Raw genomic sequence first — 25,104 nt, 5'->3', positions numbered from 1 at the left:
GACTTTCTTAAAGTGGGTATCTTTGTATTGTACTCCAACTGTTGAGATCAGTGTGAGAAATTCTTGCGATTTTTTAAAGTAATTTTTTAAAAAAGGAAAAATCAATTTGGGCAAAACAAAAAGAACAAGAAAGGAGGATGGAATTGACTGTCCCATGATTCTACTTAAGAAAAATCATCCATTTCAGAAAATGAGACTTGCAATGTTGTGAACTTTTCCATCATTACAAAGCCACATTCTCAGAAAATGCACAATTTAAAAAACATATTTTGATGTACCCATTCCATGAATGTGGCTAAAATTTTACATGTATGTACATCATTTTATACTTAAATATACATTTCAACTTTTTATTCTCACCTTTTTTTGAATAAGGTTTATATATTAAGTTAAAAAGGAAGAACAAGGTATTTAGGAAAATTACTCAATCCTTCCTATATTTACCAAATATAAATACAGAAATTCTCTATCTAAATATGTCACATATACTTTAAGTCAACTAACGTTGCATAAATATTACTTAAAACAATAGCATGCTAAAAAAAAAGTTACTGCATGATTGTTTATTTAAAATATTATGACTCTGATGTAAATACATATGGGCTTACATAATTTATTACTCATATAAACCCTCAATTAAAATGCTTAATTGTTCATCCACAATGCCTTTTTTCTAATAAGCATAATAAATTTTCTATCTCGTTGAAAGTGTTTAAAGCCTTTTGAATCTTGATTTGTGCAGTTACTGAAAAATAACTTAAGCTGAACTACATCACACAGCAGTATCGTTTTCAATGATGCCACAGATCTCTCTGTGGCAAAATAGTCACATATGGTTACTGTTATTGCACGGTTATAGATACAGGTTATTATGTGCACATAAACTCTCTACATAATCAATGACAGTGTTTTCACTGCAACTAGCTTAACACATTTAAAATTATGAATACAATTTACAAAATCTTTAACAATATACTTTTAAGATAAAAGTATCCTGAGGATATTACAAAATTCATTTTACCAGCCCTTCATTTCTTTGCTTTGACTCTTTAATTTCCAAGATAATAGTTGTTCATATTTTGTTACATAAAAATGTTTTTATAGTTCCTATTAACAAAATATATTTAAGCTACATAGTATATAATCGTCCCTTAAACACTTAGTCCCATCTGCCTTCAGGCTCCTTGGCTAAAATCAAGTTGTCTTTAATTTTTAATCGGAAAAGGTAGAGCACAAAACAGACAGAAATAGGGTTATTAGCACATTTAAGTTAAAAGCATTGTGCATATTTAATATTTTGGTCATATTTTATAGTAAAATAATATATTTTGGCAAAAATAATAAAATATAAGGTTTAGTTTATTTTCTATTAGTGGTAGATCTGGCAGGTATTTTACATTTGTAAATATTATCTATTTAATTTGACTGTTTTCACATTTGTTTCTAAAAACACTGCTATAAGGTGTTCAGAACTTTGAGACTAAAAGCACCTAAAAAAAAAAAGTAAAATCCTAAAATGGTGCTCTAAAATCCTTAGACAGTTTTATAAACTTACTTTTGAGTGTCTCATATATGCTAACACAGAATTGTTATTGCCTGCTAAGACTTATTTGACTCAAGATAATCTTTAAAATAATAATCTTGGATGTCTTCCTGAAATTATTTGAAATTATTTGAAAACTAGGATGGGAATTCAAAAATTAAGAACAAAAAAACATGGAAAAAACATCTGCAAAAAAAGTTGCTATTCTAGTGGCAGTAGTTGCTATGGCACAAAAACACATGAAAAGACTTGTAATTTTCTCTGATATATACACAAACTAAGTTCAAATAAGATGTGTGAGATATATTACATATATACAAACACACTTGGGCTCCAAGCAGGAAATGGGGAATTTCATATAATAAGCCATTTGGGACATATATCACTCAAGTCCCAATGACAGTTTTAATGAAGATGTTCATTACATTTTTTATTCTTGCCCAATTATCAATCTATCATTAACTAACACAAGAAGAGTTTGAGATGTATTAGTTCGAAAAAAAGAAGTAAGGGCATGGTAGATTAAGTGATGACTGATGTCAACTGCCTTTAGTTAAAGGGTATTTTTACTGTTAAAGAAATTCATACAGAGACATCTGCAGAAGAGTTTATCAACAATAAGAACACAAAACTCCTTTAACACTATGACATACTCACTATAACATACTATAAATATGTATTATTACAGTATTACTTATACATTCTACTTTAGGCAATATAGTCTAATTCTGAATGACCTTGTTAATTTTTAAGGCATCAGTGCATCAAGGGCAAAGCTCCATAAAATAAATATGAAAACAAGGAAGCATTAGCTTATCTGTGGCAGAGAGAGTGATCACTGTACATTATACGTTGCCCACTTCCATGGAATAGGGAATAAATTATACATCTTATTGTCAAAATGTTATAGCATAAATTTCACATCATTTTTCAACACTTCATTTAATGGGCTAAACTGATCAGGCAGTATCCTCATTTTCATTGTTCCATCAGCTCCACATGAAAAAATGTGATTTGCTGGTCCTGTCTCAATTTGCATCACTCCAGTTCCAATATTTCTGAAAATGGACTGCCGGGCATGTTCATTGATAAAAGTGTGGAGAAGACTAAAGGTGGACAGACTCCAAATCTGAAAGACATTAGGAACAAAATTAAAAATTGAGGTTGGTGATTACCTTAAAAATCCAAATGAAAAATTTAAGCCTGTTTTTGTATGCAAATAAGTAATTTCTAAAACAAAGATGGAAAAAAAACCTGTGTAAGCCTAAGGTCATAACCTTTTGACTCTGTGTTGCAATTTTCCAAATCCCTTTGATATTATTACATTCTTCAAAATCCATCCATTTAGAAAGAAAGTATTTTAAACCCTGCATTGGAGAGAAGAACTTAGGTAGAGGAGGTTGAGTGTACAATGCTATAGAAACTTGCAATATTATAGGGACTCTCAGCAAAGCTTGTGCTGTATAGTTTACAATGGGGTAATCGTTTGTAATACCCAGCAAGGGGTTAGAACCACTGGAAAGATAGCCTCAGAAAGTTGTTCCAACTGCAAGATAAATTACCACAACTTTAGTATAATTTATTGAGGTTTTCTATTTGTAGGTTCTACCAAAATAAATGTGCCTGTTATTAAAGTAAATTACTTATAAAATAATTTATAAGCATTTTCACTTACGTGAAGGACTTAAATGCTTTCAGGACATCTATTTTAAATTTAGGGAAATCCAATTAATTCCTGATTTTTTTTAGATCACTTTTTTTTGGATTTATTTATTTGTTTGTTTATTTATTTTTTAATCTTTCTTTCTCCTAAGAAATTCTTTAGTTCATACTACTCTGGACAGGATTGTTAAGTTGTGACTTCTGAATACTACATGGTACAGTTTCTAATCTTTTTTTACTTGATTAAATAATAAACCTCAAGATCAGAGCACAAACTAATCTGAAGAACTAATCTAAAATACAATACATCTTACTCTACACTGAAGGCCGTTCAAATAAGAAACTAGCTTCAAACTGAAGGAAAATAATTCTGTATGGAAGTTGGTGTATATAATTGATAGAAAAGCCTTTTTGAAATTAAACAATTCTAGTTAATTTTTTTTCTGGCTGATAACTATGAAAACAATATGCAGGTTCTAACAAAGTAGCCCAACTTATTCTTACTAAATAGTCTCACTAAGGATTAAAACAATGGATTCTAAGAATGTAGCCTCCTTCAGTGGGTTGCTGACCATTACAGTAACTTACAGACGAGTCTAAACTGACTTATCCCTGCAGATCTTTCCAAGTGTGGCCAGAGGACCCTCCATCAAGACTGCTAGGTATGCACTATAAAAATACACATTCCTGAGCTTTAGAGTTACAATCGGAGTATATCTAGGGTGGGACCTAGCAACAGTATTTCTAGGATGGGATGCGTTTTAATAAGCTGCTTAACATTTTAAACAACCTCTAAGATTTAAACACATGGTGTTTGAGAAGGACAGGGTTTATCCAGGTACATTCAGAATCCTTGAATCAGGCACTGAGTGGCCGGATGCTAATGCTACAAATGAAAAAAAAAGGGGGGGGAGTAATTCGGGATAAAGGAAAATGTTAGTATATTTCATAGTATCCGAAACTGCATTCAGTGACTCTGAAAATGGGAGTCAAGACTAATTCCAATGCCTGAAATATGTTTGTATGTATGGAAAATCAAGTTCTATTGCACATTAATTAAGCATATTTGAAAACAACTGAAAAAGAGACAATTTCAAGTTAAGCATCATTTCATTCATTAAAAATTTGATTAAATAGCAACTGAAATGTTGACCACAAGTAGGAGTTAATATTTCTATTATTTAAATAGACTGGTATCATCGATATGCTTAAAGACTTAAGGTTTCTGAAGATTTCTTTTCCTTTTGTAGATACTGGGACATTACTGTATTTACCTTTATGTTGCCTTCAGCAGATCCTGTAACAAAGTACTCTTCTGTTGGATCAATAGCAATGGCTTTAACTGGAGAATCATGGCTCTGGAAAAGCTGCCTCTGCTGTCGTTGCCGAAGGTCAAATGCACATGTAAAGCCTTTTCTGCCACCTGATATTAGTAGCTGATGTTTTGGAGCGTATGCTAACACGGTAGCTCCACTATCATGGCATGTAAAAGCTAAAAAAATAAAATAAAATAAAATAAAATAAAATAAAATAAAATAAAATAAAATAAAATAAAATAGAAAAGGAAAAGCCATTTAATAGTATAAGAAACAGACTTCTGACTTCTGGCCAAGGCAGAACGATAGATTAGCAGACTTACCCACCTACCTGAAACAATTTAAAAAATTAAATGACATATAGGAAACAATGGTTTGAGACACTGGACATCAAGCAAAGAAAAAATGATCTCTAAGAGATGGGAAGTAAACTTGGGTGAGCCATACAACTGCCCCTGTTTATTGACTACAGAGTGCTTTCTGGCCATGGCACAAGGGGACCCCAAGTTGGTCTGGGTCCTACTCCCACCAGCCATAGTGGAAAACCTTGTAATTCACAAGGCACAGAATAGAGTACTCAGAAGGGTTTGCCTCAGAGTAGGTAAAATTCATAATGCCTGGCATCTAATAAAAAATTAACAGGCATGGAAAATACAATCCATAACAAGAAAATCTGTCCACTGAAACCAACTTAGAAATTACACAGATGATAGAATTAGTAGATAAAGAAATTAAAAGTCATTATAATTATATTCCCTATGTTCAAGAAGCTGGATGAAAGATCAGGCTTGTTAAGTAGAGACATGAAAGATACAAATAAAAGGTCCAGAGATTAAAAACTATAATATTCAAATGAAAAATACACTGCATCGGATTAAGAGAAGATTAAACAATACCATAAAAAAAAAAAAAACAACCCCAAACTGGTGAACTTGAAGACATAACAATATAAGTATCAGAAATACATAAATACAATGAATATTTTTTTCTTAAAAAAAAAAAAAAAAGTCTAGCCTAACAAATCTTACGGAAAAAAAAGTGTAAATAGCTCAAAGACAATAAGGCATAAAGATGAAGAATGAAAATTTGGGAGTTAGAATGTCGAGATTTATTTATTTATTTATTTATTTAATTTATTTTTAAAAGATTTTACTTATTTATTTGACAGAGAGAGAGAGAGAGCGCGCACAAGCAGGGGGAGCAGCAGGCAGAGGGAGAGGGAGAAGCAGGCTCCCCACTGAGCAGAGAGCCCAATGCGGGGCTCCATCCCAGAACCCTGAGATCATGACCTGAGCTGAAGGCAGACGCTAAACTGACTGAGCCACCCTGGCGCCCCTAGAATGTCAAGATTTAAATCTTGTTTTTTTGCATGGGTTTAAATGTATACCTTAGGTGAATTCCTTTTTCTTTTTTTAATGTAAATCTCAGTTTTATCATTTGTAAAAAGACATAATCCAGTCTGCCTAATAGGTTTTTGTGAGGATTAAATTAGTTAATACATTCAAAACACAGAGTGCCCAGCATATACTAAGTACTCAATACACTTATTGTTAAGAATCTGAAGAAAAAATTATAGAGAAGGATTCTTTGAGTTTTACCAGTACTCTGAGATATAACTAACACAGAGTAAAATGTAGAAAATCTAAGTGTACACCTTTGATGGGCTTTGACGAATGGAGACATCTGTGTAACCATCACTCAGGTAAAGACACAGAATGCTGTCATCGTCCCAGAAAGTTCCCTCACACCTCTCTGCAGTCAACCCTCCTCTCCCACAAAGGCAATCACTACTCTGATTTCTATCTGATTAGGTTTACCTGCTCCTGAACTTCACATATGGAATTTTATGATATATACTCTATTGTGCCTGGCTTCTTTTCCTTCAACATAATGATTTTTAATTAATTAATTTATTTATTTATTATTTTATTTATTTCTTTGACACAGAGAGAGACAGCCAGCGAGAGAGGCAACACAAGCAGGGAGGTGGGAGAGGAAGAAGCAGGCTCCCAGCAGAGCAGGGAGCCTGATGCGGGGCTCGATCCCAGGAGCTGAAGGCAGATGCTTAACACTGAGCCACCCAGGTGCCCCTCAACATAATGTTTTAGAGTTTAATGAATATTGTCCCATGTATCGTAGGTTATGCGGTTTTTTTTTTTTTTTTTTTTGCTTAATAGTATTCTATTACATAAAGAGACCAGGTTCCTGTTGGACATGTTTGTGTTGTTTTTAGTTTTTGGCTATTATAAATAAAGCTGCTAAGAACATTCCTATACAAGTGTTTTTATGGACACTTGGGCATATATATAGGTGCATGTTTAATTTTGTTAGAAACTGCCAATCAGTTTTCCAAAGCAGCTGTACCATTTTATACTCTATCAGCAAATCATGAGGGTTCCAGGTTCTCTACGTCCTCACCAATACTTGGTATTCTCGAATCATTGATTTTGGCTATTTTAGGGTATATAGTAGTATCTTATGGGGAATGTAGTTTCCATTTCCCTAATGACTACTGATGTTAAGGACCTATTCATATGCTTACGTGCCATTTAGATACTGAGAAAAGGGTAATTTTTTAGTCTTAAATGTATCATTTCTTTCATGGACTGTGCTTTAGATGTTGTATCTAAAAACTCATGACTAAACCCAGAGTCACACAGATTTTCTCCTGTATTTCCTTCTAGAAGGGTTATAGTTTCCATTCCATGATCTGTGTCTATTCTTAACCCATAACATAATGTCTTTCATTACTGCAGTTTTATAGTAAGTCCTGAAATCAGGTAGTGTTTTTCTTCAGTATCCAGTATTCTAGGTCTGCTTTTAGAACCAGTTTGTTGATATCTACAACACAGTTTGCTGGGATTTTGATTAGGATTCCATTTAATCTGTGAAGTTGGGAGGCACTGACATCTAAACAACATTGGATAACAATAATGGATGTGGACTAACTCTCCATTTATTTAGATCTTTGATTTCTTTTATCTTTTTTTCTATAGTTTTCCCCAACAGAGGTTATACATATTTTGTTAGATTTATACCTCAGTACTTCATTATTTTGGGTGCTATTATAAATGGTGGTTTTTTAAAATTTCAAAATCCCAATTGTTCATTGCTGGTATATATGAAAGCAAATGTCTTTAGTTTATTGACCTGGTATCCCATGATTCTACTATACTTGCACATTAGTTCTAAAAGTTTCTATTTTATTTTGGGATTTTTTGGTAGAGTCTTTAAGATTTTCTACACAATTATGTCATCTGTGAATAAAGGCAGTTTTATTACTTCTCTTCCAAATGAATACCTTTTAATTCTTTTTCTTGTCTTACTGCATTTGTTAGGACTCCCAGAACAATGTGGAATAGTAGTGGTTATCAGATCCAAAGTAAAAACATGATTTTTACATTATCTATGTTCTACTACTGTCCTTCACAGTAAAGAGTTCATTGTTTATCTTGCATTTTTCTGCTTTCACACTCTGAGCCACTGTGGGCAAAATAAACCTCACAGGCTAATAAATACATGTCATTAAAGACAAATCCATCAAAAAATTCTTTTAGTTTATGAATTTCTTGACTTTCAAAACTTATAAAATGCTTTCAAAACTTACCATGGACTAAACTATTGGCAGGTGCTACGAGAGTATCCCACAAACATATGTTCCTGAAAAAAAAAAAAATCACTTCTTGAGTGACACAAGATTTTAACAACAGAATAAAAAGTAAGCTTGTCTCATATAGTTACATAGCATTTGAACCTTGCTTTCACAAAAAGTTCTTAAATTTATAGAAGAACCAAATACAAGTAACCAGTATATTTATGCATGATTAATTTTCACACAAAATTAAAAAACAACTAACATAAGAAACTGAGTAGCTTCAGACTGACATGTATTTACAAATAATACTATATGAAGCCTGAAGGCAGAAACTACTTTTTGTATTTGTTGATTCTCTAATCTAACAGAGGGACTGACCTATACCAATAGCAGGATACACTGAATTTTTCAGAGCACAAAGAAAACTTATTTCTGCTACGAATGGGAGTAGCTTTTACTCCTTTCTATGAGTTGCAAAGGAGGCACCAATATATGTAAGAATTTCTATGCAAGATGGGCTGAAAACCCCATATTCCTACAATCCAATTTCTAGTACAAAGTAAGGCCTCAAAGATAAGTAGAAAAGTTCAGCAACCTCAATTGGCATTTACTCAGAACTCCACTAAAGTTTAACAGGGAGTTGTGGAGACTGAGGCAGGAGGAGACATCGCACATACTCAAGGTTTTGGGGGACATGGGGATAGGCTGCCACTCACTAGCTACTGTTCAACTAGAAAGTCTTTTGAGTTTCTAGTTTTCTTATCATGAAACGCTGATAATACCTACCTAATAGAGCCACCGTGAGGATTAATGAGAAAGGTGGACCAATAAATAATAGTTCTTTTTTTCTGCCTCAAGCTCTCTTAACACATAAGGAATAATAAGAAGAAAAATTAATTTCACTATCAAATCCTTTTCTCCTAAAGTCTTAACATTAGAATATTAATAATACAGAAGGAATGGATTTTGTTTTTAATGCCACGAGAATTTCCCTAGCTTTACAATTAGAACACTACAACTGCTCTAAGAAACAAGTCTTTATAATAAAAATATTGAAAAGCATAATTGTGAAAACATTCTTGAGACACAAAAATATAAAGCAAATAAAAAATAAAGTTCGGCCATACAGATGCACACTTAAATTTCCGTTAAAATCTCTCACCTATTGTCAGTTGAAAGACCAGCTGTAGCTATCAAAGAGGAGGAACTAACGAAGACAAAATCATTGGCTGTTTTGTTGTGACACTGCCAAGTCTGGAACAGTTAGAAACAAACAAATGTTACTGCTGTCACTAGCAATTTTATAACCAAGCAGATGCATTAATCAAAAAGCAATCATGTAATTTGTGGCTTACTTAAGCCCATTTAGTCTCCCCACCAAAAACTTTAGATAAGTTTCAAGAGTAATACAGAGAATTCTCATAAACCAATTATTCAGATTCACCATTTTGAACATTTTGCCACATTTGTTTTGCCTCTCCTCTTCTCTCTCTCTCTCACACACACTTTCCTTGAACCATATGCATTATAAGTCTTTATGAGATCTCGTGCTTTTGTTCATCGAAAAGTTCAAAAGAAAACAAAAGGAGGTTAAATGTTAAATATTTCTCCTAGAATATTTATGAAATTTTTTTCTTAGAAAAAACTAGAATTTTAGATTACCTCAGACTAAATTATTTATTTTCAGAAATGTTTAAATTCTTAAATAATTTTTCTTTTTTTAATTTAAATTCAATTAGCCAACATATAGTACATCATTTGTTTCAGATGTAGAGGTCAGTAATTCAGCAGTTGTGTGTAATACCCAGTGCTCATCACATCGCGTGCCCTCCTTAATTGCCCATCCCCCAGTTACCCCATCTCCTCAGCCCCCTCCCTGCCAGCAACCTTCAGTTTGTTTCCTATAGTTAAGAGTCCCTCATGGTTAAATAATTTTTCAAATATGTGAATAAAATAACATATTATTAAATCAACAAAACTAGAAAATTTCTCATGGTTAAATAATTTTTCAAATATGTGAATAACATTATTATTAAATCAACAAAACTAAAAAATTTACAATGTTTCTGAATACTCCATCAAACAGTAACTTAATATAAAAGGTTTAGTCTATTACAAAGACTTGTTCAGATGTTTCTCTTCAATAAAAAATGATTTTTTTTAAGTATGTCAAAATCATCCATAAAAGATTCTTCCTTTGAGTTACTTCCGCATTTCCCCTGACTACCACTGGAGCTGGGCTAGATATGTCCTTAAAACAAACAAAATATACTTGAAATCCGTGAAACCAATAAAGTACATTTTCAATCCAATTTATCTTTTTAGAACTTAAAAAAAAAAAGCTCCTAAGGGAACATAAACATATATTTAAATCCATTGGCTTAATAAAAATACGAGGAAAAATATTCTTTCAAAGTACCCTCACCAACCCTCCCTTTGCTTACTTTCACTTAGATCAGTACCATATTCCAGAATTTAACCTTGAGTGAATTACCAGAACCTTAACTCATATTCTTAATAATTTCCTAATAGGTATTGCTTAGTCCTATAATGGGCTTCATTAAAGAATATATTAAATACAAACTCAGTGTTCTATGAAGCTGTGGAAGGTTCATTAAGCTTGTGCAGTCCTCAATAGAGATGTAGCAATTAAAAAAAAAAAAAAACATGGGCAAGGGGTGCCTGGGTGTCTCAGTCAATTAAGCTCTGACTCTTGATTTCCACTTGGGTCATGATTTCAGGGTTGTGAGATAGAGCCCCACGTTGGGCTCTGCACTTAGCATGGAGTCTGCTTGTCCCTCTCCCTCTGCTCTTCCCCCCACCGCCAAATAAATAAATAAAATCTTAAAAAAAAAAAGAAGACATGGACAAGAAAATAATTGTGCCAGCTACAGCATATCCTTTCTACTTTGATCATGAGGGCTAATTGCAAAAAAAACCAAAAAACAAAAAACAAACACCACACCAGATGCATGGTCTGTTGATCATTCTTTTTAGGTATAATCCCCACTGTAGCTTAGTGAGGCTGGAAAAGGGCTTGAGGAACCCACATGTTGCATGGGTCTCTGGAGGTACCATGTTTGTTTGATACAGGTTAATTTTCCAAGTTACCAGAGACTTAGAATTTTTTTTTTAAAGATTTTATTTATTTATTCGATAGAGATAGAGACAGCCAGCGAGAGAGGGAACACAAGCAGGGGGAGTGGGAGAGGAAGAAGCAGGTTCACAGCGGAAGAGCCTGATGTGGGGCTCGATCCCACAACACTGCGATCATGCCCTGAGCTGAAGGCAGACGCCTAACTGCTGTGCCACCCAGGCGCCCCGAGACTTAGAATTTTTATACCTCACAGACTAATTTTCACATAACACAAGGACAGGAGCTTATAGTAAAGTGACTGAATACACAGAACTACATAGATTTTACTTTTTGGCTTTAATATTTATTGCCTCAAATATATATTCTTGATTTCTTTAAAAGAAAAATTCAAGGGCATCTGGGTGGCTCAGTCAGTTAAGCATCCCACTCTTGGTTTTGGCTCAGGTCGTGATCTCGGGATTGTGACACTGAGCCCCATGTAGGGCTCTATGCTGGGCATGGAGCCTACTTGGTGTTCTCTCTCTTCCCCTGCCCTTCCCCTAACTCTCTCTCTGTGTCTTAATAATAACAAAAATAAAATAAAATGAAAATTCTAAAAAAGTTTAAAGGTAAGAATTTTTGGCTTACCAGGTATGGCTTAGGCATGCTTCCAGTTACTGGGCAACATTTCCAGTTTGTTTGATATAAACTTAAATATCCATCAGCATCAACTATTCCAAACTTGGAGAAAAAATAAATTTTAAGTATCTAATACTAATACAAAAGCATGTATCAACCCATACTTTCACTGTGAATCTCATATTTTGATCTTAAATATTTAATTGATAAATTGACTTTTACTTCACCTACGTATATCTAGGTAGAAAAATATTTAGCTGCTGCTTAAAAAAATTCCAGGTGACACAGAAGAAACAAACATCAGACATATTTCATTATACTAACCAAAAGCAGAGTCTATATATTCTCTAAAAGTACTCAAAAAATAGGATACTGGGTTTACACATTAAGTCATGCAACTAACGTTTAGTATACATAAGATAGAAAACTGTCATTATGACAAAGAAAAAATAAGGACTTCCAGATATATATAAGAAAAACATGTCAACAAGAGTAGAAAATAAAATGAAACAAAGATTGTTACGGTAAAAGAATTCCCACTATGGGAACTCAGGGTAATCTGACTGAGAAAATGTCAAAATTATCCAATGAGGGAGTATATATTACAGATATAAAAGGATGAGTAAGACTAAGCATTTTTTTCTTTAGATTACAAAAATAACATTTACTTACATACAGTTTATAAAATAAAATGAATGTCTACTTTGAACTCCTGCCCTCTCCCATCTCCAGATCTAGCTAGCAACTATTAACAATCTGATGTGTTCCATTTCAAATTTGTTCTATGAATAGTCAAACATTCATACAGGGTTTTTTAAAAAATGAGAATCACCATAAATACATCGTTCTACAATTACATTTTTTACCTATTACAGCCATCGTTTCATATCAGTACATTTAATCTACTTCATTCTTGTGCTGTGTAGTATTACACTATATAGTTGTATCAAAACTTTTTTGAAAACTTTCTCCTTATAGTTTCCAATTTTCCCTATTACAAAGTGCTTGTTTAAATATTCTGGTACAGGGGTCCTGATCTCAGGGTCCTGGGATTGAGCCCCATGTCGGGATCCCTGCTCAGGGAACAGTCTGCTTCTCCCTCTTCCTCTCCCCCCACCCCCGCTTGTGTCTCTTTCTTGCTCACTCTCTCTCCCTTACTCTCTCTCTCGAATAAATAAAATCCTTAAAATAAATAAATATTCTGCTACATAAACCTTTGAGTATTTATATAGGATAGATATCTAGAAATGGGACAGCTTTGTCAAGTGGCATCATTTAACATCAGCAGGCGAAGCTAAAATTTAATCCTAAGTGGTAATATCAATTTACACACCCATTTTTCTTACACATTAGTCAACACTGCTTATTACTAAAATTTTAAATATTTGTTAGTATACAGAAAAAAAAGGCTAATTTTAATGTGCATTTCTTCAATTATTAGTCAGGATTGCTGGCCATGCATACTTGTTCTGTAAATTGACCTATCATATCCTTTATCTACTTCTCTATTAAGTTGTCTTTTAAAAAATTTGACTGATAAGGCGAATATTAGAAACATTAACTCATTGTTTACCATATTTGTTATAATTTCCCAAGATCTATCCTTTTTGTGATTTATCCTGTTTTCTGGAGGAGACCTACATATGGCCTTCAGAAAGGATATATGGAATGTGTTAAGCCTCTGCACACTTAGAAATACATATTTTTATATATTTTTCATCAAATTTGAAAGACTGAACAGATGATGACACCTAATTCCCATTCACTGTCCATCAGAAGTCTGTGAATATTGCTTTTGTATGTGTAATCTTTATTTTTGAGTAGGCGAATGCCATTAATTTTTGAGGGGAGGGGTGGAGAGGTTCTAAGTAATCATTTTACCCCTACTCCTTCCTAGAAGCTCACTTTATCCTTGGGTTAAAAAAAAAAAAATCAAATAATCAGGATGTGTCTAGGCATGTGATGTTTCTCAACACTTCTGCCTAGTACTTGCTAGGTTCTTTTCAAAATCTATTTTTCTTTGGGGAATATTTTTATTCTAATAATTCCTTTGAATATAGTGCTTCCTTCTGTTCCATCATTTTTTCCCTTCTTCTGAAATACCTTTTAAATGTCTTTTATAAATTTTCCTGGGTCTAGTCTTAATTTGTTTCTTGCATTATTTTTATCAAAGGATAATTTCCTAATATGTTCTTCCAGTCACAAACTTGATTTTCTAATATTTACATTCTGCAATTCAGCCCATAAAATGAGTAGTAGTTCTTCCACTAACCCAATTTTGGGAATCACATGTTTTAAATTCCAAAGAATCTTTCCTGTTCTTCTACTGCCTTTACTTCATAGCAGCTTATTTTTATTTTCGAATGCAGTATCTTCCTGAACTTGAGGAATTGTTCCTCACAGGTTACCTATTCCGCTTACTGCCTCTTTTTAGGCTCAATAACTTTTGGCAGCCCATTTCTATTCATAATTGACAAACTGGCCAGCATAACTGTCCTCTGTTCTATTTACCATAAGAGGCTTCCCTACACGAAGGGAAATAGCCTGCTAGGTGTTGTGCTGTTTGGCTCCATCATGCCTATGGTGAACGGACAACAAGTTGACTGCCTGTTAAATATACTTGGGCAGGTAATGAAGAATAGTTTTTTGTGCCTTAAAATAGTATATGTGGAAAGCTATAGTAAGTATTAAGTCTATAAAATAATTCACACTATAGAAGGTATTGAATGCCATGCTAAAGAATATAGGCTTCTAGATACAATGAGGGGCCTTGAAGGGCTCTTGAAAAGAACAATAATGTGATCTGCCTTAAAGTGTGGTTGCAGAACTATATTATTTGTTACAGAACTTTGTTGGAAACATGAAGGATGCATTAGAAAGGTAAGAGTGGAAGTACAGAGCCTAGCTAAGGAGCAATATAATATTGACAACCAAAGTAGAAAAGCAGGAGCACTAAACTATATGTAACACAGCTGAAATTACAGTAGAACTGTAAAAGCTTCTAGATTAAGTCCCCTCAATTACCCCTTAAAGGGCAAAGAATGTTGCCAGTTGGTATTAAGAAACTATGTGCTCTCAAAAGTTTGTTTCAAAGCTACATGAAAAATTACCATTGACTTTAGCGAAATGGTAACACAGCCAAGTGATAAATGTGGCAGGCAGTAAATGTGCAGCATACCAAGATACAAACAACACATGAGGAGAGCTGAAGGTTTGGAAATCGAAAGAAAAGGAAAGGCAAGATGGACCATCTGTGAGGGCCTGTGTCTTTTTAGTGAAGCACAGCTCTGCAGACAAAGAGCAGGCTGATTTCCCTTGTAATTGTTGTTAAAGTGATAGTGAAACTGGGGGGTGGGGAGGGTAGAGGCAGTCTGAGGAAAATAGGATTATGGGAAGTGAAGATAGTAAGGGATATTCTACAGCAGAGTTGAAAAACCGTTTTTTAAAGGGTCATATAGTAAATATTTTAGGCTTGCTGTCTATAAAGTCCTTGCTTTCCTGAACTCTGTTGTTGTAGTGGAAAAGTAATTATAGAAAACAAATAATGAGTGAGGTAGCTGTGTTCTAATAAAACTTTATTTACAAATAAAATGTAGCTAGGCCATGCTTTGTTGATGCCCTGTTCTAGAATAGTCCTCAGAAGTTTAATGTGGGTACAAATCACAAAAGTATCTGGGTAAAATGCAGATGGTGACTCAGCAGGTCTGCAGTAGAGTTAATAATCAGCATTTTTTTTTTTTTAATATGGAACACTTCACAAATTTGTGTGTCATCCTTGCGCAGGGGCCATGCTAATCTTTTCTGTATCATTCCAATTTTAGTATACGTGCTGCTGAACTGAGCACGATAATCTGCATTTTTAATAACCTCCCAGATTTTACTTGCTACTTGACCATGCTTTCAGTAGGTTTCAGAGGACAAAGAAAGTAGAAGTATTTAATAAAAAATGTGTAATATAGGGAGGTCCTATAATCATTTGGTCCTTAATCATCATTTAAGTGAATTTCAATGGACACATATACACACATATACACACACAACACGCATACGCATACACAAAATGTCATTCCAGGAAGAACGAAATGAATATAAGTGTTTTTTGAAGAGACTTTTATAAAAAAAGAACTCATATAGATTAATACTTTATCATTAGCTCACTGAGCTGTTCTCTTCAGAAACACAGACTAGTAACATTTATAAACTTCCAACATAATCAAACCATATTCCCATTTATATTTTTATATACTACCTTATTTCCTTGGTAGTTAAATCTCATTCTTGTAATTCTTGAATTGCCACCAGATCGAAAACAGGTTATTTGTTGAGAATGGCCCCATTCAAACATTCTGACACTTCCATCTTGAGCTCCTGTCAGATCTGCATTATAAAGGGTAAAAATTGCAAATTTATTGCAGTAATCTTTGTAAGGTTTATTTTTGAATCCAAGTGAAAACCTTTATGAAAGAAACACCTTTGAAATGAATCATAGTCAATTTACATGAACTTACCTTTGTTATGAAATTTCACTTATTTTTAATCTTAAAAACAGTTTTATGATGTACTTTCCTTTGACTAAGAATATACACTCACACTACACAACAGAAGGAATTAAATCAGACCTCTGTAAATTTTATTTCCTTCTGAAATTATCTCAATGATGTTTTAATACCTTTTAATAAATACCTTGTATAATAGCCAGTTAACAAATTCCTGGGTAAACTAAAGAGCCAATTCTTATCAGTCCTACTATTAATGTTTGAACTTACACATTTTCTCTGGAAAAGAAAAAAAAAGACTGTAGAAAGTCTTGAATGTCATGCATGGTAAAGAAAAAATTACTTCTAATAGTTATTCTGATTGACTAGATAGCTCAAATGTGTTATATGTTTCACCAAGGAATATGAACAAGCTAAATAATTATTAATTCATCGTTTTGCCATTTACTAATTTTGTGATACTAGGAACCTTATTTAATCTCCCTGAGCCCATTTCAAATTGTCCTGTAAAAGGGGAGTAATGATATGTAAGTTAATGGACAGCTATGAGAAGTAAATGAGATAATCCATATAAATCATTTAGAAATAGGCTTAACATGGACAACTCAATTTATGTTAAGTATAATTATCAGTAGTAATGTGGTATTCAATGTAGTAAAAACACTGATTAATTTTTACAATAATTTTTACATTATTTCACACCTTTAGCATAAGCAATAGAAGTTACTCTCTTCATTTTAAATATATGGTTCTCTTGAACCCTTCTGGATGTTGGTATGTAAGTTTGATAACAGCTGCTTGTAAGTACTTAGGACAGTGAAGTAGATAAGAACACTGGTTTTGTCAAATATATTTTACCAGAATATCTCTCATTATAAAAGTAGTATAATTTTTTATATGTTACAAAATTGAAGGAACATGAATATTTTTTAATAGGCACTGCACTTATTACTGCGCAGTAGGACAACTTGATGACAGGCACAACTTAAAAATCATATTAAAAAAAACTTGAATACTGAGATGCCAATAAGAATACTGATTCCAACCCACAAGTGTTTTTAAAGTTGCCTTTATTGTTTTTTTCTCTGCTTCAATATGTCAAATAAATTCCCCATTAGTGAAGTTCTTTGTTAAAGCAGAAAAACTTTTGAGATTCCCAGGAATACTAACTGAAAATAATATATCCTGCCTGAGAGTGTAAGAACTTACTAATAACCACTTTTCTATGCCTACTATTAGTGTGTCTGATAAAAGGCAAACGGACAAAATATTTATAAAATACAAAGTGACTATGATGAGGCAATAAATGACCAAGATATGGTTCTGATCTATGTAATAAAAGATGGGAATGATCCCACTGTTAAAACAGTAATTATGACTGTAACTCACAATTGTGTAAAGAGCCCAGAAATGTTCAAAAATAAAATGTTCTAATTTAGAAATATGCAGTCAACATAGTAAAGATTTATGGCATCAAGTTAGCCTTCTCTATTAATTCAAGAAAATTTCTTTTTCTATTGCTATCCAATTTTGAAGATTTTATTTGCTAGCAGACATTTTCTACAAAAAAAGTAAAATAGTTGACTACCTTTCAATTGACCCTGCTTTAAATTCCTTAGAACACTGGTTAATTATTATCAACTTACAGTAAGGAAGAGTCGGATGAGAAGTCATTCTTCTGACATTATTAATGGCTTTCTTAATCATCTGTTAACAAAGAAAAATCATTCTTCTATAGTTACAATAAAAAGTAGTATTAAAAATACAAATTATGACAGGAAATTCAAATAACATTTATTTATTTATTTATTTATTTATTTATTTATTTATTTATTTTTATGTGATTCCTAACTACCATTGTGGATGCTAAAAATACTGAACGTAATAACAAATTAAATTTAATAGCTCAGCTCTCTTACATTTAAGTGTATATACATTTTCTGCATCATTGACTAAGCTCTAAGAACAAATTCACCTTGAGAATTTAGTCTTACCTCCTTTCTTGCCAATTCTTTTCTGATCCCATTAATTTTATTGGAATAATCCTGAATAGTATAAGGTTAAAAAGACAGGCAGAAGCATGTGAAAAAAAAAAAAAAAGAGGTAAACAGAAAATTGTATAAATTTTTAATTGATAGTGTGGAACTGTTTATCCATTTTTAAATCATGTTTTGAATGATTTAGGTAGCCTGTCAAATAAGAAGATGTGCAATTAAAGAGATAATAGAACCATTCCTATTTATACAGCACCATAACTACAATTATATGTTATCCTAAGTTTGTAGCATCAGTGTTGAGTAGATTTTTTGTTGTTGTTCTTGTGGATTTTAAATTGTCCATTAGACTAAAGTTGTGAGTAAAGTGGGGATTGGGTAGGGAGGAAGAGAGCAGGCCAGCAGAAGTGGTGAAAGACAGAACCACTGAAAGATGGTTATGGTTGTAATTTTACTGCAAAACAGCAGAAATTGGTCATAACGAGTATTCTTTTTTGCTAGAATTAATAATTCAGTAAAGCAATAGAATTAAGAAAACATTTCATTAATTTTCCACACACACACAAAATGAAAACCTGCTGAATGTTACTTCTGTTTAGCAAACTTGATGGTGAAATCTCATGTTCCTTTTAATTAAAGAAATACCTAAATATTCCTATTCTTTTACTTTTCTTTCTGACTAAAGTTATCAAAGTAAAACCATAAGCAAAACAATACATAAACACAGGTTTAATAAAATTTCTAAGAGCATATGCAGAACATTATAAAGGAAAGAAATCATAATTAATTTTAGAAGATCCTTATAAAAAAGAATCACCTGATTATACTCGTGGTCTTTTTCTTGAGGACGGAGTAGGACCAATTAGACTAATTACGCTAACAAATCACAATGATGCCCTCTAAAAAGAGGTCCTTCTAAGATGTAGATAGAAAGGAAATGCCATCCTAACAAGAATGACAAAGGTGAATTTCTGTATTATAATGCTTTGAAGTAAAAACAAGTATTTTCTGAGCACTGACTATATGCTAAACGCCATTCTAGTTAGAGACATCAGTGTCTAAGGCAGTTATGATAATCTCTCACAGAGTTTACATTAGAGAGTACATTAAAAAAGGCAAATAGTGAACAAATAACTTCAAAATTGATAGAGGCCATTAAATATGTTAAAATGGGGGATAATATAACATATAGAGTGACTACAGGTACAGTTGGAAGGGACAGACAGATGCCTTCACTAGGGAAGCAAGGGAAATCTCTGGGAACAGGATATCTGAATGGTAAAAGAAAAAAAGAACATTTGAAGCAGAAAGTAAGGCAAAGGCTCTAACAGGGCAATGAGCTTGATGTTTTCAAGAGACAGAGAGCCACTGTAATTAGAGCAAAGTGAATCAGGTACCAAATGAACAGAGATGAGGATGCAGAGGTTGGCGGGGGGTTAATCACAGAGGACAGAGGACCATAGAGGCCACCTTAAGGACTTGTTTTTTTTTAAAGTTATACTAGGAAATCCGAAAGTTTTAAACACCAGAGTGACAACCTAAATGATGCTTTAGAAAAGAGCAACTCTGTAAGAGGGATCCCCTTTCTCCACATCCTCTCCAACATTTGTTGTTTCTTGCCTTGTCAATTTTTGCCATTCTAACTGGCGTAAGGTGATATCTCAATGTGGTTTTGATTTGAATTTCCCTGATGGCTAATGATTTTGAACATTTTTTCATGTGTCTATTAGCCAACTGTATGTCTTCATTGGAAAAACAGTGTGGAGGTGCCTTAAAAAGTTAAAAATAGAGCTACCCTATGATCTAGCAATTGCACTACTGGGTATTTATCCCAAAGATACAGACGTAGTGAAGAGAAGGGTCATATGCACCCCAATGTTCATAGCAGCATTGTCCACAATAGCTAAATCATGGAAGGAGCCGAGATGCCCTTCAACAGATGACTGGATTAAGAAGATGTGGTCCATATATACAATGGAATATTATTCAGCCATCAAAAAGAACAATTACCCAACATTTGCAGCAACATGGATGGGACTGGAGGAGATTATGCTAAGTGAAATACGTGAAGCAGAGAAAGACAATTATCATATGGTTTCACTCATTAAGAAATAGCAGGACGATCAGTAGGAGAAGGAAGGGAAAAATGAAGGGGGGGTAAACAGAAGGGGGAATGAACCATGAGAGACTATGGACTCTGGGAAACAAACTGAGGGCTTCGGGGGGGGGAGGGGCGGGGATTAGAATAGGCCAGTGATGGGTATTAAGGAGGGCACATATTGCATGGTGCACTGGGTGATATACGCAAATAATGAATCATGGAACACTACATCAAAAACTAAGGATGTACTGTATGGTGACTAACATAATATAATAAAAAATTATTATTAAAAAAAAAAAAGAGCAACTCTGGCCGCTGTACCCAGAACACAGGGAGCAAGTGTGAAAGCAGAGAGACCAGCAAGGTATCTGTTACAGGAAGAAGTGCATTGTATTCTCCGAAATTGGAGTTGGAAAAACTGCCTATTATTCCTTTTTATATATTTTGTATATTCTCTTTAAGTTCCCTATAAAAGATGATAATATCAGTAGGTTTTATAAGTGAATTTTAATGTATCTGTCAGTTGGAAAAAAATGAACTATAAATAACCAAGATAGTTCACTTAAATAATTACTAGATTGCTTTTAAAACTCTTCAAGACTTCAAACACTCCTACCTGAAATCAGTGAACTAAGAGGAATGGAAGGCTTTAATATAAGCTCTACCAAAAATCTGAGATAATGACCCAAGTTAAATCACTAGACTTTTCTGGATCTTAAGCTTCATCTGAAAAATGATAAGGAGGAGTTATAACAGCTATCTCAACAGATATCTCAAAGCATAATAAGGTTATATGAGCAAAAGAGGGACTATATTAATATAAAATACTATCAGGTATTATTAAGGATGATTAAGCAGTTACTTAAATAACTACCCTTACTAATTAGTTTAAAAAAAAAATTGGTCTATGTGTTGTGGGGGATGGGGAGGCCAAGGAAAGAATTCTACAGGAATTAGGAAACTGAAAATAACCACACTACCTGAAAGTCACTGAAAGAATTACTGGTTCTGGTTTCTCTGACTCTATGTATCATTAAGTATTAATAAAAGAATCTCACTGAGGGATAAACATGGATCACATCTTAATCAGGGTTCAAGAAGATCCTCAGACAAAATATAAACAAATGAGTGTGGTATATTCCAATGAAGCTTTACTTATAGATAACGAAATCTGAATTTCATATAACTTTCATGTGTCACAAAATACCATTCTTCTTTTGACTTTTTTTTTCTACCACTGAAAAATGTAAATGCTATTCTCAAGCATGTTTATACAAATACAGTTTCACCCACAAACCATAGCTTGCTGATGCCTGATTTGTACCAGTAAGTTCCAAATAATTACTTAAAATACAGCTCTTTGTATCTTAAATTATTTAAAATAATTTCATTATCTTTTTCATATGAAAACATATTCTTCACAATCTAAATTTATAATTTCCACCAAGTATGACTTACTAAAAAGTTAAGAATTTTTTAAAAATATGTTTAAATCATCCTTTATCTATTAAACTAGAGGGGGTAAAAGGGACGTTTTTTTTTTTTAAAGATTTTATTTATTTATTTGACAGAGAGAGACAACGAGAGAGGGAACACAACCAGGGGGAGTGGGAGAGGGAGAAGCAGGCTTCCCGCTGAGCAGGGAGCCCGATGAGGGGCTCAATCCCAGGACCCTGGGATCATGACCTGAGCAGAAGGCAGACGCTTAACAACTGAGCCACCCAGGCACCCGGTAAAAGGGACATTTAAACACAATATTTTTACTTTGTGTGGGTGTTTTTTTTTTTTTTTAAAGTAGGCTCCATGCCCAGCATGGAACCCAATGCAGGACCTGAACTCACGACCCTGAGATCAAGGCCTGAACTGAAATCAAGAGTCGGAAGCTTAGCCGACTGAGCCCCCCAGAAGCCCCTATCCCCAGTATGCTGAACTCTACCTACCACAGATGCTCCTCTGCCAGTCTGCGTGCTGCCGAGCCACGGCATGTTGATTGGAGTGCCGGGATTGCTATGTGTGTATGGGGTTGTACCCTGCACAGCTGTTAAATCATCACGAGCATGTATAACCAAGAAATCTTCTGATCTACAAAAGAATGTCAACTGGAATGAAAGCAACCCATCAGTTCTTCATTTCGTCTTTTATACCTGAAAGCACTAATATATGCGTTTGTATTTCCCTCTAAAATTTTCTTCAGCTCTTAACTCTTAACTCATAGATAGTAACTTTGTATGTGAACAATTGCAGATCTCTCACTTTACTCTCTTCTAATCCTCAATTCTTTTCTTTAAGGGGCCTGCCACCCTTTTTTTTACTCTATCATCTCAGCATCCACTACACTTACGATCTAGGAATATTCCTCTAAAAGTCTTTTGAAAGTTATAGTTCTGTGGATATCATCATTTTTAACAGTGTTACTGAATTAAAAACAACGTATAAAAGTACCCTTTGGTTTCCATTTCAGCATCATCATCTACCCAAGTATAGATCTGTGTAGCCAGAATTCCAGAAACATCCAGTTCTTGAACATCATGGCTTGAAGCAATTGCTATGCAGTTTCTATTTGCCTGAAAAACAAATCATATCATAACTTTTAAATAAAAAAAGCACAATATGTATATGAGCTACTTTTAAAAATGGAAACTACAAAATAGCCCCTAGAAACTTTAAGATACAGAAAAGACAGCATTTTCACAAATGAATACTTAAAATTAATTTTAATAATTAAATCTTGAAAGTAATAATTATCAGCTTGAGCTTGGAGATATGTTTATGTTCTAAGAATTCAAGACCATCTAACAGAAAGCCTCCTCTAAATGGTAATGCATATACCACTTTATTTCTTCTCCCAGCACTCTCTCTCCAGTCTGCTAGTATGGTACAATTTCCCTCAGGTTTGCACAGTTCCAAAATGTGGAGGGAGGTGCTGGACAGAAGCTCTAGAAGATAGAAAAAGGTGAGGGAGATAAGTAACATCAAACTAAAGAAATAGTAGTACATATTCAAATAAGATAGTATCACTTTCACCTACAGCTTTTTTTTTTTTTAATATTTTATTTATTTATTTGACAGAGATAGAGACAGCCAGCGAGAGAGGGAACACAAGCAGGGGGAGTGGGAGAGGAAGAAGCAGGCTCATAGCGGAGGAGCCTGATGTGGGGCTCGATCCCATAACGCCGGGATCACGCCCTGAGCCGAAGGCAGACGCTTAACCGCTGTGCCACCCAGGCGCCCCTCACCTACAGCTTTTCAGCCTTGAACAGAATTTGGAAAAGGGTCACAACGGAAAGGTATAGGGGTAGAAAAAGAGTGGGGAAAGTATGTCAGAATAAATCATAAATTAAAAGTTGTTTATATTAGGGGCACCTGAGCAGCGCAGTCGGTGAAGTGTCTGACTCTTAGTTTCAGCTCAGGTTGTGATCTCAGGGTTGTGAGATCAAGGCTCAGTGCAGAGTGTGTTAAGGTTTCTCCCTCTCAGGCACTGAGATGGCTCAGTTGGTTAAGCATCTGCCTTCGGCTCAGGTGATGATCCCAGCATCCCGGGATTGAGTCCCACATGGGGCTCCCTGCTTAGTGGGGAGTCTGCTTCTCCCTCTGCCCTTCACCCTGTTTGTGTTCTCTCTTGCTTTTTCTCTTAAATAAATAAAATCTTAAAAAAAAAAAGTTTCTCTTTCCCTCTGCCCTCTCCTCCACCCCCACGCTCTCTGTCTCTATCCTTCTTTAAAATAAATAAATAAATCTTTAACAAAAAAAGAGTTGGTCAGATTAAAAGACATAAGATTTTAAACATCTATGAACTGAAAATGTACATCTCTAAAAGAGAAAATAAAATGATGACAGCAAAGAGAAAATAGTATTAACATTTCCATTATGTAAAATGCTAATACAAACTGAAACAAAAAAATGAATACCCCAGACATAAATGGAAAAAGGATGTAACAAGACTGCTCAGAGATAATTCTCCACAGGTCTCTCTGTTTCTGAATGTCCAATGAGTGACTTACTGCTATTTGTTCTGCAGAATGGCTATATACCTACAGTGTCTCCTGCCAGATCAAAGGGCAGGTATACTTAATGTCCATGAGAGGAGATTTAGGTTCCCTAAACTCAGTGCTCCCTTCCTGTAATGCAATCTGCTCTGTGTGCAGTTATCATGTGGCCCCCTCCCTGCCACATAAAGGCTGATATTCTGGATACTGCTTCTGCTGTTAGTAATAAACTGTCTTTTGTCTCTGGTCCAGGAGTCTTGTGTCTTCTTACAGCATCCATTAAACTGAGCAAGATAACTTGTTAGCTTGAATGCAGGAAAAATCTCAGACCTTTCAGAGTTCTTAACACAAATAATTCACAACTAAACAAATGGGAAAAAGTTCAATCTCATCATTAAAATAATACAATTTAAAGCAAAAGGTATTACTTCTCATCTACAAATTTAGCACGAATGTAAAACAATAATCAACCCAGAGAAATAAAAATTAAACACGTACACTCTTCTTGCACAGTGAACAACAGATTTTATATAATATGTGAATGACTGTTCATTACTAGTTACTTACATATATCCAAAAAGGAAAAGAAAAAGAAGAGAGTTTGTTTTATAGCACAGAATATTTAAAATATTTTTTTCAAGGGAAGGAAGATACTTGTTGGGCGTAGACAATAATTTTGTATTTGTATCTGACATA

General features: G+C 34.0%; 1 protein-coding gene and 1 non-coding gene across 5 annotated transcripts in view; both read right to left on the bottom strand.

The window, feature by feature from the left end:
* Positions 1-548: 548 nt before the first annotated feature.
* DMXL1 (Dmx like 1) overlaps positions 549-25,104 on the bottom strand; it is a 127,984-nt gene continuing 103,428 nt past the window's right edge. For all 4 annotated transcript variants that reach the window (XM_026507808.4, XM_044387346.3, XM_044387347.3 and 1 more), the window contains 9 exons: positions 22,865-22,986; positions 22,363-22,504; positions 17,974-18,034; positions 16,081-16,208; positions 11,841-11,933; positions 9,279-9,370; positions 8,129-8,181; positions 4,480-4,697; positions 549-2,672 (listed from right to left, as the gene is read on the bottom strand). In XM_026507808.4, coding sequence (XP_026363593.1) covers positions 2,448-2,672; positions 4,480-4,697; positions 8,129-8,181; positions 9,279-9,370; positions 11,841-11,933; positions 16,081-16,208; positions 17,974-18,034; positions 22,363-22,504; positions 22,865-22,986 — 1,134 coding nt within the window. In that variant the 3' untranslated portion in view covers positions 549-2,447. The remainder of the gene's footprint in view (positions 2,673-4,479; positions 4,698-8,128; positions 8,182-9,278; positions 9,371-11,840; positions 11,934-16,080; positions 16,209-17,973; positions 18,035-22,362; positions 22,505-22,864; positions 22,987-25,104) is intronic.
* LOC113261957 (U6 spliceosomal RNA) lies at positions 15,570-15,676 on the bottom strand. Its single transcript, XR_003318563.1, has one exon. It is a non-coding gene; the product is annotated as a U6 spliceosomal RNA (small nuclear RNA).

The sequence above is a fragment of the Ursus arctos genome, unplaced genomic scaffold (genome assembly GCF_023065955.2).
Source record: "Ursus arctos isolate Adak ecotype North America unplaced genomic scaffold, UrsArc2.0 scaffold_5, whole genome shotgun sequence".
NCBI classification, from domain to species: domain Eukaryota; kingdom Metazoa; phylum Chordata; class Mammalia; order Carnivora; family Ursidae; genus Ursus; species Ursus arctos.
The sequence above is the reverse complement of the archived record's forward strand: the minus strand, read 5'-3'. Positions and strand labels throughout refer to the sequence as shown.